Here is a 14,688-nt window from a genome sequence, read left to right on the forward strand (position 1 = left end):
GCCTTCTTCACAACACTGTCAATGTGTGTGGTCCATGTCAAGTCCTCGGATATGTGGGCTCCGAGGTACTTAAAACTGTTCACTCTCTCGACCGGTGCCCCGTCGATGCTGAGGGGGCTGTAGTCCTTGACCCCCGACCTCCTGAAGTCCACAATCATCTCTTTTGTTTTGCTGACGTTCAGGGAGAGGCAGTTCTCCTGACACCACTGTGACAGATTCTCTACCTCTTCCAGGTAGGCCCTCTCGTCGTTGGCAGAGATCAGGCCCACCACTACTGTGTCATCAGCCAATTTGATGATTGTGTTGTTGTTCCGCTGTGCCACGCAGTCATGTGTGTACAGGGAGTAGAGGAGGGGGCTCAGAACACAGCCCTGGGGGGCCCCTATGTTGAGCGTGATGGATGAGGAGGTGCAGTTGCCTGCTCTTACCACCTGGGGTCTGCCCGTCAGGAAGTCCAAGACCCACTGGCAGAGGTCATAGTTCAAGCCCAGGTCCCTGAGCTTGGCTATGAGTTTGGAGGGGACTATGGTATTGAATGCTGAGCTGTAGTCAATGAACAGCATTCTCACATAGTTCCCCTGCCTCTTGTCCAGGTGTGATGCTGGTGTGTGCAGCACATGGGCTATGGCATCCTCCGTGGATCTGTTAGGGCGGTATGCAAATTGCAGGGGGTCCAGGTTGATGGGGAGGGAGGAACAGATGTAGCCCTTCACTAGCTTCTCAAAGCACTTCATGGCTATGGAGGTGAGGGCTACAGGGCGGTAGTCGTTGAGGCAAGCAGGCGTAGATTTTTTGGGTACAGGGATGATGGTGGACTTCTTCTTCTTCTGTATGTATACATGCTCCGACATGAACCTGAGATTGATGTCGGTCAACCCTCCCTGCTGACATGAACCTGAGATTAATGTCAGTCAACCCTCCCTGCTGACATGAACCTGAGATTAATGTCAGTCAACCCTCCCTGCTGACATGAACCTGAGATTAATGTCAGTCAACCCTCCCTGCTGACATGAACCTGAGATTGATGTCGGTCAACCCTCCCTGCTGACATGAACCTGAGATTAATGTCGGTCAATCCTCCCTGCTGACATGAACCTGAGATTAATGTCGGTCAATCCACCCTGCTGACATGAACCTGAGATTGATGTCTGTCAATCCTCCCTGCTGACATGAACCAGAGATTGATGTCGGTCAATTCCCCTCTGACAAATGTTACTTGCCAGTCTCAAACTCCTTTGACCCATGCATCACTGTAGAAAAGGTGCACTTCCATCTGCAAACGGCCAGCAAGGCTTACAATAGGCACAGTCCACAGTGGGCGAATAACACAGTCATGTTCGTGGGAGTTTGATACCTGCCTTGGTAGTGGTGGTGTAATACATGTCAGAGAAACAGCTATTTTCTTGCTCTTTGTCTCAGGGGAATGGCCTGGTAGACCTACTGTACACGGTTGCTATAATATTTTTTTATATTATATTGCTAAAAGCAAAAGTGATGTTTACGTCCACGTTATCATCACGTACCTTGTTTTTCCTTCATAACTTTTGAGAAGAAAGCAACCAATTTAAATAAGTGGTGGGTAGACATAATATTCATTCATATAAAAATAGATAAATATATGACTCAAAACCATAAGTGTTATACACAAGGTGGGAAGTTGGTATATATAACTAATATATAGCCTATTGGAATCTTAGGTTCTGATAAGATTTGATTAATATATCTGCATTATTTTATCCCACTTTATGCTTTGCTCTTGCTGCTTGTTTTACACTGATTTTATGTGAATGAATGAATGAATGAAAACTTTATTTAACAGATTGCAGAATGGGTACAATACAGTACGGCTCAATACATACAATTGTTAAGGGGATGCAGACCTGAGAAAGACGTTTGTCTTGTTTCCATCAGGGTCCCCCATTTTCAATTCATATAGACATATATGACATACATGACATACAGATAGTCAGTACTGCTACATCTATACATTTATGACATACCAGATTTGCAAATACAGTACTGTTTGTGATACAGAAGGAGTCAAGAAAAGGGAGTATATACATTTGACGTAGAAACTGTACATTGGAGGAGGTTGGGTGGGGGGGGTTGGGTACATTGGGATATTGACAACCATACTGGGTAATTTACATTGGAGGTGGTTGGGGGGGGGGGGGGGGCCGGGGGGCACACTGTATAAACAAGTAACACTGTACATTGAGGGGGGGGGGGGGAGGAGACACTGTACAAACAAACACAATTGTACATTGAACTATTGACAAAACCATACTAGGTAAATGACTGTACATTGGAGGGGGTTGGGTTAGGATATTTACAGGGGCCAGTGTTGAATTGCAGTCTCCCGTAGGTGTCCCTTGAGAGAGGTTTTGAAAGTGGGTAGTGATCCACATTCCTTTACAGCTTTGGGTAGGGCGTTCCACATTGATGTGGCATAATTGCGAAACGTGTTTAGTCCCTTATTTGAGCCGAATCTGGGTTTAACATGATTTGTGGAGCTCCCTCTGGTGTTGTGATCGTGGTATTCACTGACCTTTGGGAAGTATTTTGACATGTACATGGGTACCTTGGTCGTGTAGTGTATCTTGTAGACCAGGCCCATTGCAAGTTGTTGTACTCTGTCGTCTACTCTAAGCCATCCTAGGTTGTCAAAGTGGGCAGGGGTGAGGTGGGTTCTAGGAGTAAGGTCAAGCAGTAGTCTGACCAGTTTGTTTTGAGATGTTTGTAATTTTGTTTTTAGCGCCTTTGAGGTGCTTTGGTACCATGAGGTGCAAGCATAGTCGTAGTACCCCTGAATGAGTGCTCCTGCCAGAGTCTTCAGGGTGTTCTTGTTTACCAGAGAGGAGATCCGGTACAAGAATCGAGTTCGTTGGTTGACTTTTTTTATTACATTGGATGCCATTTTGTCACAGGAGAGATTAGCCTCTAGGATGGAACCCAGGTAGGTAATTTCATCTTTCCTTGTGACAATATTGTCACCCACTGTAACTGAGAAGCCGTCGGTCTTGCTGAGTTTGTTATTTGAACCGAAGAGAATGGACTCTGTTTTGCCCATGTGTAATGATAGTTTGTTATCAGCGAGCCATATGCAGATTCTGCCTAGTTCCGAGCTGAGGGTTTTTTCAACCTGTAACTTGTTCTTGTCAGAGACCAGCAGGGCTGAGTCGTCCGCAAACAGGAACAAGTTGCAGTCACAAGCTGACGACATGTCATTTGCATAAATTAGGAACAGTAGCGGTCCTAGTATGCTTCCTTGTGGAACACCACAGCTCACTGTGAGGGGGGGGGATAGGGTCTTATTTCTTACTTATGTAAAGCACTTTGAACTGCAATCCCCTGTATGAAAGGTGCTATACAAATAAAGTTATTATTATTATTAATAGTTATAGCATTTACCATTAGTTGAATGGTTAAGTTACTTGACAGACTGTGAGAAACGGTCAATGCGAAGAGGGCCCACCCACAATAGCAAAGCAAGCAGCAAAATATTGTGTTCCTACATCATGAGCTCTTGACAGCCTCTGGGCCCAAGTGCACCCCTCGCACCATTGATATTGAAGTGGACAGCGTAATCAACAGAGGTTTATTTACAGTCTTATTTTGCAGAGTGCCTCGCGGATCATGCTAGCGCCAAATCTCTAGGACTACGCACTGCTGCCTTCACACAGAACTATACTGCTCATGCGGCCTATGTGGGTGCTCTGACCTGTTAACATGGGCTATGTGGCTGCGCTGACCTGTTAACATGGGCTATGTGGGTGCTCTAACCTGTTAACATGGGCTATGTGGGTGCTCTAACCTGATTTGATTTTATTAGGGATCCCCATTAGCTGGTGCCATAGCAACCAGCTAGTCTTCCTGGGGTCCACACACACACAAAAACATACAAAAACAATTATTAGTATTATTATTGCAAAAACAAAATTATTAAAAGTCAGTACACAATGCATAATGAAACTACTGTAACAATTAAGATAGCTAAAATTATATTAGTGTAAAACAAAAACAAAAAATTACTTTACAGTGTTAAAAACAATTTAAGATAATTTTTTAAAGTGAATCTACTGTAAATGCAGCAGAGGTTTTGAGGCAGGTTATTCCAAAGAGTTAATGCTCTAAAAATAAAAGATCTGTGTACAGTAGCTGCTCTAACCTGTTAGCATGGGCACCAGCACACATGGCACATGCAGATGTTCCGCTGGCAGTGTGGACCTAGAGTTTGGCGCCGAGCCTCTTTTCTAGTGTGAGACACGTGGTGCTCTGCAAAATAAACAGTGATGCTGTCTTTGTGGACAAGCTACTGCAGTTCAGCAAAACAACCATCATGCTAGTGGTGTGGACTGGCCGTTACCCTTGGCCTGATATCAAGTCAAGTGTTCCTTTATTAATCCCCTTGTGGAAATTAAATTGTCATAGCAGCAGCATGGGGGAGGGGGAGGGAAGGTGCAGGCAGGAACAATTATAATAATAGAATAGAACATAATAATAATAGAATGGCGACACGCTGTCCATCCAACTGACATTTTTCCTTCGTTCCACAATCTTAACCAGCACAGCTAAGGAGGTGGAGGCCATAGTGCGGGCTGAAGGAGCCACTCCAGCCACGGTTGGCCTGATTCAGGGCAAGGTCCACGTGGGCCTGTCGTCAGAGGAGCTGGACCACCTGGCCCGCAGCAAGAACTCTCTGAAAGTATCCCGCCGGGACCTTCCCTACGCCATCAGCAAGGTCAAACCAAAACATAATCCACTTTGATTATCTCAAGCCAGTTATCCAGGTGTACTGGTATCTAAGTGCCATCTTCTGATGCATGCGATGCGCACTACTGCTGCACACTGTTGCTGCACACTGCTGCTACACGCTACTGCTGCACACTGTTGCTGCACACTGCTGCTACACATTACTGCTGCACACTGTTGCTGCACACTGCTGCTACACATTACTGCTGCTACACATTACTGCTGCTACACATTACTGCTGCACACTGTTGCTGCACACTGCTGCTACACATTACTGCTGCTACACATTACTGCTGCACACTGTTGCTGCACACTGCTGCTACACATTACTGCTGCTACACATTACTGCTGCTACACATTACTGCTACACACTGCTGCTACACATTACTGCTGCACACTGCTGCTGCACACTGTTGCTGCACACTGCTGCTACACATTACTGCTGCTACACACTACTGCTGCACACTGCTGCTACACATTACTGCTGCTACACATTACTGCTGCTACACACTACTGCTGCACACTGCTGCTACACATTACTGCTGCACACTGTTGCTACACATTACTGCTGCACACTGCTGCTACCAGGCACGTGCACACATAGAGGCCAAGGGGTGCCTGAGCACCTGCCTTTTTGAGCCTCATCAAAAAAGTGCCCTTTTTGAAAAATTTTTTTTTTTTTTTTTTTTTTTTTTTACTGTTACGCATATAGACTGCCCTTCCAACTGAAAAATGTCAGGATAGAATAAAAATATTAGGTAAAGAGAGAGAGATGCCCCATATTCCATTGCAGTTTGCACGGCCTCCTCAGCGTGCCTCTCCGCGGACCTACTGTATATATTTTATGCATAGCGTGGGTGGTGATGATGATCATGATAGAAACCACTGTTGAATGCTGGTATTACACTCACTGAGGGACACAAAGAAGTCAAGTCCGATGGGATTTGGGAATCTCAAATACAAATCGGGATTGGAATAAAAAATGCATTTATATTAAACAATACAGAATATACAGCACTTCTTGGGGTCTGTAGGATAAGCACTTATTCCCTCCCCCCTGAACATTTATGGAGATGTATGGGCCTTTTAAGTCAGTGATAAAAGTGTCTTTCAAGGATAAGTGAGCTCCTGCACTGATTATTATAGTTCAATATTCAATATTTGATCACCAAAACCCCCCAAAAAGCATAAAAAGGGGGCCCCCCGCCCGAAAAGGGCCCTTACGCGCGCTCGCTTAATATAGACACACAAGTGTTGTGCCCTTTTCAGCCTTTGAGCACCTGCCCCTCTAAAGTCCTGTGCACGTCCCTGGCTGCTACACATTACTGCTGCACACTGTTGCTACACATTACTGCTGCACACTGTTGCTACACATTACTGCTGCACACTGCTGCTACACATTACTGCTGCACACTGCTGCTACACATTACTGCTGCACACTGCTGCTACACATTACTGCTGCACACTGTTGCTACACATTACTGCTACACACTGCTGCTACACATTACTGCTGCACACTGCTGCTACACATTACTGCTACACACTGCTGCTACACACTGCTGCTACACACTGCTGCTACACATTGCTGCTACACACTGCTGCTACACATTACTGCTGCTGAACATTACTGCTGCTGCACATTACTGCTACACACTGCTGCTACACACTGTTGCTGCACATTACTGCTGCACACTGTTGCTGCACATTACTGCTGCACACTGCTGCTACACATTACTGCTACACACTGCTGCTACACACTGCTGCTACACATTACTGCTGCTGAACATTACTGCTGCACACTGCTGCTACACACTGCTGCTGCACACTGTTGCTGCACATTACTGCTGCACACTGCTGCTACACATTACTGCTACACACTGCTGCTACACACTGCTGCTACACATTACTGCTGCACACTGCTGCTACACATTACTGCTACACACTGCTGCTACACATTACTGCTACACACTGCTGCTACACACTGCTGCTGCACATTACTGCTGCACACTGCTGCTACACATTACTGCTACACACTGCTGCTACACACTGCTGCTACACATTACTGCTGCACACTGCTGCTACACACTGCTGCTACACATTGCTGCTACACACTGCTGCTACACATTGCTGCTACACATTACTGCTACACACTGCTGCTACACATTGCTGCTACACATTACTGCTACACACTGCTGCTACACACTGCTGCTACACATTACTGCTGCACACTGCTACACATTACTGCTACACTGTTGCTACACATTACTGCTACACACTGCTGCTACACATTACTGCTACACACTGCTGCTACACATTACTGCTACACACTGCTGCTGCTACACATTACTGCTACACACTGCTGCTGCTACACATTACTGCTACACACTGTTGCTACACATTACTGCTGCACACTGCTGCTACACATTACTGCTGCACACTGTTGCTACACATTACTGCTGCACACTGCTGCTACACATTACTGCTGCACACTGCTACACATTACTGCTGCACACTGCTGCTACACATTACTGCTGCACACTGCTGCTACACATTATGTTTATTTATGTTGTGTCTGTCCACTATGTTTGTTACTTTTGTTATTTCCCCCCCTATGTAAAGCGGCCTTGGGTCTTTTGAAAGGCGCTATATAAAATGAAGCTATTATTATTATTTATTATTATTACTGCTGCACACTGTTGCTGCACACTGCTGCTGCACATTACTGCTGCACACTGCTGCTACACATTACTGCTGCACACTGCTGCTACACATTACTGCTGCACACTGTTGCTGCTACACATTACTGCTGCACACTGTTGCTGCTACACATTACTGCAAATGTTTTGCAAATCCCGTTTTCCCTACTCCTCCTGGGTTGTTCTCACAAAACTTGTTGTGTAGCATCTAGGAACATGTTTAAATGTATTATTTACAAAGTATATAGACCAAGCCATCTGACTACCAGATCCAGATCCATTGGAATTCCGGGAAAAGGCATAGTAAACAGGAAGTGAACGCTTTGCCTGATTTGCACCAAACTTTATAGATATGTCCAGTGGTGCAGTCGTGGTCACACGCGGTTACACGCCGTGTTACCAGATCACTGAGGCAGAAGTACGCGCGATCGCGCACGGATGTGTACTCGCGTGTACGCGCACACAAAAATGCGCTGTATCCATTCGTTGTGACTAAGTACCCGGCCACCGTTTTACATAACAAAAAGCGCAGGTAGACTAAGTGTCTGGGTGTTGGCTATCTGAATGCATCTCCCCCTTCATTCTGTGTGACACAGGCAGTGGAGGTGAATACTAATGTGGCTCGGAATTCGTGATGGGGGTCTGCCTGCTTATGATATTGAATCAAGCGTCTGTGCTGCGCGCCAGCTTTCCACGCGCACATTCACACAAATAGAGAGCAAGAAGAGCTTGTATGATAGAAAGATTGCACTTGCGTATATGCGCTTGTGTGTGTGTGTGTGTGCGTGTGTGTGTGCGTGCATGTGTATAAATCAGTTCTGTGCGCATGCACGTACCCGCGCGCGCGCGTGCACATGGCGTGGCGTGTTACCAGTTCCCATATTACGACTGCACCACTGGATATGTCAGTCTTACCATAGGGAGGAGCCCTGTGAAGGTTTGAGTTATTTGGCCTCATGGTGGCACTATTCTCACAAAACTAAAACCATCAACTCAACAGCTTGTTCGATCATGATGACGTTTGAAATGTGTTGCCCTTTGTGGTATCCTACTGATAGCATCACTAGGTATTATTTAGAGAGTTGATGAGCCAAACTGTATGACCCCCAGATCCAATAAACATGGTTACTCAGTAGAATGTTGAGGGTGAATGTAATGGCAAATTGGGGCCTTTATCCTTTTTCTTTGTGACAACTTGTATTGACTGGTTGTGTATCCGATATATAATAGGTCTAATTTATTGTCTAGTCATTGTTGTGTTAGTTTGTGTTCTTGGATGTCTGTTATGTAATATTGTCATTATTGTGCTGTGTTGTTTCTTGTTTGAAAATATGAAAATAAAAAGATTTGGTCAAAAAAAAGAAGAGGTCTGAACTCTACTGAGTGCATTCTTCTAGTTTTTATATATTAATTGTACCGTTACATGATCCTCCTATCATGAGGTTAGTAATTTTCATGGACTGAAAAAAGAAATCCTTTCAAACCCCATGTTATATTTTCTCACAAATGCACTGTAGTCAATATGAAATAATGCTTATTTGTAAATGTGATAAAAGTTGGCTTCCTGGAGATACAAGGATCTCGTCCAACCTGCAGCATCCTGTGTTGTCTTCTCAGGGTCTCTCTGGGGGCACCACCGTGTCGGGCACCATGATAGCGGCACACAGAGCCGGCATCGCCGTCTTCGTCACCGGCGGCATCGGAGGAGTGCACAGGGATGGGGAGAACAGTACGTTCACCGGTCTGTCATCTGCACACACTTTGGTTATTCATCATTTGAAGTCCCATATCGTCAAGTAAAAGGATCATTCGCAGTGGTTCCCAAAGTCGGGGTCGCGACCCAAAGGTGGGCCGCGAGCAGCCACGGGTGGGCCGCGAGATGATTAAAAAAAAAAAAAATGTTTTTTTTTTTTTTTTTTTTTTTTTTTAATTTTTTTTGTCAGGCCACTGAACTTAGAAGCAGGCCAGGACAGTGTTTATAGTTGTATTCTAAAATTCTATTCTATTGTATTCTATATGGTTTTATATTAACTTAAATAAATAAACAAAAACTAAAAATCTACTTATTTCAACGAACATTTCAAACTAAATAACAGATTATGCACATAAAACGCTAAAAACAACCGAAGCAACAATAGTATTTTAATGAGGCTATTATTATTATCATTATTATTTTGCAACAAGTTAGCCCTCTCATAAATAGCACATATAAATGAATAACTAACTTGAACTAACTTAATAGGATTGAAGTGATATTTGGCATAAAAAATTGGTCGCCTGGCAAAAAAAAAAAAAAAAAAGCCTGACGATGTGCATTGGGCCGCGGCTCTCTGACGCCTTATTTTCTGGGCCCTGGCCTGAAAAGTTTGGGAACCCCTGCTCTATAGGTCTGGATGTCAGTGCCGACCTGACAGAGCTGGGCCGGACTCCCATTGCCGTGGTCTCCGCTGGCGTCAAGTCCATTCTGGATGTTGGCCGAACCCTGGAATTTTTGGTAATAATTGTGAGGTTGTTATGAGAATAGTCATATATAGTCACTATACATCGTTCTTATTTACTTGTGTTGAGTGTGTGCATGTTGAGTGCACCAATGTATGTTATTGTGTTTTCATTAGAATTCTATAAACAGACACTAAAATAAAAATTATATATATATATATATATAAATGATTCCACCAGTACCTTTTCTGTCTTGTATCCCTCCTCAGGAGACCCAGGGTGTGTGCGTAGCCACATATGGACGGTCCAACAATTTCCCTGCATTCTTTTCTCCACAAAGCGGCTTCACCTCCCCGTACCATGTCTGTAACCCTGAGGAGGCGGCAGAACTCATCGGTACATCCAGACGTCACCATCCATTTCATACAGCCACTCAAATCTTTATAAATGACAGAAGCCGGTTCAGTCTGTACAGAATATGATAATTAAAAGGGAAGGTTGAGCTATTTTGAACCTCTCATTTTCCCTCTCATTTTCTGTTTCATGGTTGAGATTGCCAGCGTTGTTATTGTTGTCTGTGACAGCGGTGGTTTAAACGGCGGTGTTAGGCCTCTCTCATTGCCCTTTAATTCCGTATACCCTCTATAATGAAGTGACTCCCTAGCATGTCTCTTATCTCTCTATAATGAAGTGACTCTAGCATGTCTCTTATACCCTCTATAATGAAGTGACTCTAACATGTCTCTTATACCCTCTATAATGAAGTGACTCTAGCATGTCTCTTATCTCTCTATAATGAAGTGACTCTAACATGTCTCTTATACCCTCTATAATGAAGTGACTCTATCATGTCTCTTATACCCTCTATAATGAAGTGACTCTAGCATGTCTCTTATCTCTCTATAATGAAGTGACTCTAGCATGTCTCTTATACCCTCTATAATGAAGTGACTCTATCATGTCTCTTATACCCTCTATAATGAAGTGACTCTATCATGTCTCTTATACCCTCTATAATGAAGTGACTCTAGCATGTCTCTTATACCCTCTATAATGAAGTGACTCTAACATGTCTCTTATAGCCTCTATAATGAAGTGACTCTATCATGTCTCTTATACCCTCTATAATGAAGTGACTCTATCATGTCTCTTATACCCTCTATAATGAAGTGACTCTAGCATGTCTCTTATACCCTCTAGTCTATAATGAAGTGACTCTAGCATGTCTCTTATACCCTCTATAATGAAGTGACTCTAGCATGTCTCTTATCTCCTCTATAATGAAGTGACTCTAACATGTCTCTTATACCCTCTATAATGAAGTGACTCTAACATGTTTCTTATCACTATAATGAAGTGACTCTAACATGTCTATTATACCCTCTATAATGAAGTGACTCTATCATGTCTCTTATACCCTCTATAATGAAGTGACTCAAACATGTCTCTTATACCCTCTATAATGAAGTGACTCAAACATGTCTCTTATACCCTCTATAATGAAGTGACTCTAGCATGTCTCTTATACCCTCTATAATGAAGTGACTCTATCATGTCTCTTATACCCTCTATAATGAAGTGACTCAAACATGTCTCTTATACCCTCTATAATGAAGTGACTCTAGCATGTCTCTTATACCCTCTATAATGAAGTGACTCTAGCATGTCTCTTATACCCTCTATAATGAAGTGACTCTAGCATGTCTCTTATCACTATAATGAAGTGACTCTAGCATGTCTCTTATACCCTCTAGTCTATAATAAAGTGACTCCTAGTCTCTGTTTTATTTTTAAGCAGGGACTCTGAGCCTGGGTCTCCAGAGCGGCCTCCTGCTAGCTGTTCCCATTCCAGAGGAGCATGCAGCAGCAGGCCAGCAGATAGAGGAGGCCATCCAGGTGGCTGTGGAGGAGGCCAGGTAAGGAACGTTTTTTTCCAACATTTCAATATTTGGCGTCGGTCTCAGTGGGGCCCCACAGTCTACTCTCATATCTGCTGTCATGTCAGTTGTACAGAAACAAAACCAGTTTTCTTATGTTTAGGAGGGTCATGCTGCTGCTTCCACTCTAAAGCCGGACTCTGTATATCATTCTGCCCTTAGATTTATCACCGGTGACAGTTATGGTGCCCATCATTGTATCCTATATGATAATGTTGGGTGGTCCTCTCTGGCAGAGAGACGTGACTCGCACTGGCATCTGTTTCTGTATAAAGCGATTATTGGTGATTGGCTTACACTTAAGGTCTCTAGAGTTTGCTCTGAATTAGGAAAATCTGCTTTTATAGCTTCTGTGCCCCAGACACATGGAACGTTTTGCAATGGACTTTAAATCTCAATTCATTAGTCAGTTTAAATCTTTATTAATAGCCAATAATTGCACCACAGTCTGCAGTTGCTTTTTATTTTAAATGTTTAATTGATTGACTTTCTGTTTTTACAGTTTTTCGCATTTATTATGTGCTGTTTTTTTTTTCTTCTTCTTTTTTTAATAATAAAAATTGAATTAATGAATGAATTCATGTTTTTCATCAACATCAATGTCACTTCCTGGACTTTCATCTAATTGCTCAAACAACAGCAGAGAGGAAACTTTGAGTGGTCACACACGTGATGAAAGTGACAGTCTTCGGTCACATTCTCTTTTTATCTGATTTTGCTGATCCTCCAGTGCTCAAGGTATCAGAGGAAGAGACGTGACGCCTTTCATCCTTCAAAAGGTCAACGAGCTCACACAAGGAAAGTCCCTTCAAGCTAGTATCCTTCTGAAATGCGACTTAGTGACATGTCAGTACATGTGAATCTATCAGGATCAGAGAACCAACAGAGGAATCGCGCACATTATATACTGTATGATTTATGGCTATCAATATCATAACCGGTTGATGACCTCGCTTTGACCCGTCTTACAATTGAATGAATTCACCTTAACCTTTCATGTTCAAAGATATAGCTCTCATTCACAACAATGCCAGGGTGGGCAGTCAGATAGCCTGTGCACTGTCTAAACGGACGGATGAGAAAAGGTTGAGACACACCATCCAGTCCAATGAAAAGCACCCTTCCAACTCACAGTCAAGTGTTGTGAGTATAGATGATAGTCAAGGATATTTCTCTATTTCTTTGCCCGGATAGTGTGTGACACATTGACATTATGACACAACATAGTAGCCCACAGTACCTCCATTGTCCCCTTGTTTCAGATTGTCATAGGTGGAGTGAACGTGGACTTCATTGCTAAAGGAAAAACAGAGAAGCTTGTGGTAAGTTTGCCTCTATGAACTGGACTCACCTACACTATTTTAGGCCATACTGTATATCCTGGGTTCTGAGAACCCATGTCATCTTTTTTCTTTTACAGTTTGGACAGACCAACCCAGGAAGTGTCTGTCAATCATTTGGTGGTGTAGGACGGAACATTGCTGGTTAGTTCTGGTTAGATCTGATTACATTTTAAGGAAAGTTTCCAATCAGTGATCCAAAACAGAATGCCCTGTGCCCTGTGTTCCCGTGGCAATGTTTCTTTTTTTTCTTTTCTTTTTCAAGACTCCCTGAGTCGATTGGGCCACGGACCCCTGTTCATCTCTGCCGTTGGGACCGACACTCACAGTGAAGCTGTGTTGAGCTACTGTAAGCACATGGTATGCGAGTAGAACCAGATGCTTGCCATCATTAAGTATAATTAGATAGGCCTCCACGGTGTGGGGAGTTCAGACCATCACAGAGCATTACACCACACTAAGAACAGACATCACTATTTTATGTTCCTCCCTATATAATATCCCCTATCAAACCAGCCAAACCCAGACTGCTCAGAGCGATGACAATGATGATTTTAAATTGCACAGTATTTCATATCGAATTGCAAGGTATTTAAAGAAACTTCCTTTCACCTACTTTTAGACCAAAATAGAATAGAATATAATAGAAATACTTTATTCATCCCGAGGGAAATTTGACACAACAGATCGCTCACAGTAAACAGTAAACATTTAGGTAGTCAAAACAAAGTCACAAATAAGAATAAAAATAAGACTAATATAAAATATACAGTCAAAATATACAGAAATATACAGTAAGTGTACAGAAAAAAAGTGTGGAATTGTACAGTGGTGATTTAAAGGAAAACTCCAACATTTTGGGAAATGAGCTTATTTGCCATCTACCCTGGAGTTAGACAAGAAGATACATACTTTTTTTTTCTTTGTGCATGCAGTAGGAGTAGGAAGACGTGCACCATTAGCCTAGCTTAGCGTCAGTCACTGGAAGTAGGTTCCTCCATTAGCCTAGTTCCCAACGTCTTCCTACTCCTACTGCATGCACAGAGAAGAAAAGGTATGTATCTTCTTGTCTAACTCCAGGATAGATGGCAAATAAGCTAATTTCCCAAAATGTTGGAGTTTTCCTTTAAGAGTAAAGTAAAGGTCCAGGAAGATTTGGTAGTACAGTACTAAAATCATGAATTGATTATTTTGAACCAGGGATATTACAGGACAATGAGCTGGGTGTTATTTTACTAAATTAAAATCGTTTTTACATTAAATTGTTGGCTATTCTTTTTTTCTGTTAGAACACAACTGCAGTGGCCAGGCTTCAGGAGCAAAGTACTGCAACCTATTGTGCTGTCATCACTGAGAGTGGAGAGCTGAGCCTGGGATTGGGTGACATGGACATTCATCAGCAAATCACAGAGCAATATGTAAGTAGTATTACTGACAAAGGCGCCCAGTTTATTACATTATGTTTCACTAGTTCTTATAAGCTCCTATCTCAGGACTGTATGCCTGTTTTGTTATTTTATTTGT

At 43.0% G+C, this 14,688-nt stretch overlaps 1 protein-coding gene across 1 annotated transcript in view; it reads left to right on the forward strand.

Annotated features, from left to right (window-relative positions):
* Positions 1-14,688, forward strand: part of LOC311245441 (uncharacterized protein) — a gene marked incomplete at both ends in the record, with an annotated part of 64,800 nt that overhangs the window by 44,774 nt on the left and 5,338 nt on the right. The window contains 11 exons of the mRNA XM_084335283.1: positions 4,567-4,741; positions 9,066-9,177; positions 9,836-9,942; positions 10,157-10,283; positions 11,683-11,803; positions 12,555-12,640; positions 12,831-12,967; positions 13,087-13,146; positions 13,245-13,308; positions 13,430-13,524; positions 14,454-14,582. Of these exons, the coding sequence (XP_084191409.1) occupies positions 4,567-4,741; positions 9,066-9,177; positions 9,836-9,942; positions 10,157-10,283; positions 11,683-11,803; positions 12,555-12,640; positions 12,831-12,967; positions 13,087-13,146; positions 13,245-13,308; positions 13,430-13,524; positions 14,454-14,582 (1,213 nt within the window). The remainder of the gene's footprint in view (positions 1-4,566; positions 4,742-9,065; positions 9,178-9,835; positions 9,943-10,156; positions 10,284-11,682; positions 11,804-12,554; positions 12,641-12,830; positions 12,968-13,086; positions 13,147-13,244; positions 13,309-13,429; positions 13,525-14,453; positions 14,583-14,688) is intronic.

The sequence above is a fragment of the Notolepis coatsorum genome, assembly GCF_963971535.1.
Source record: "Notolepis coatsorum genome assembly, chromosome: 18".
Classification (NCBI taxonomy): domain Eukaryota; kingdom Metazoa; phylum Chordata; class Actinopteri; order Aulopiformes; family Paralepididae; genus Notolepis; species Notolepis coatsorum.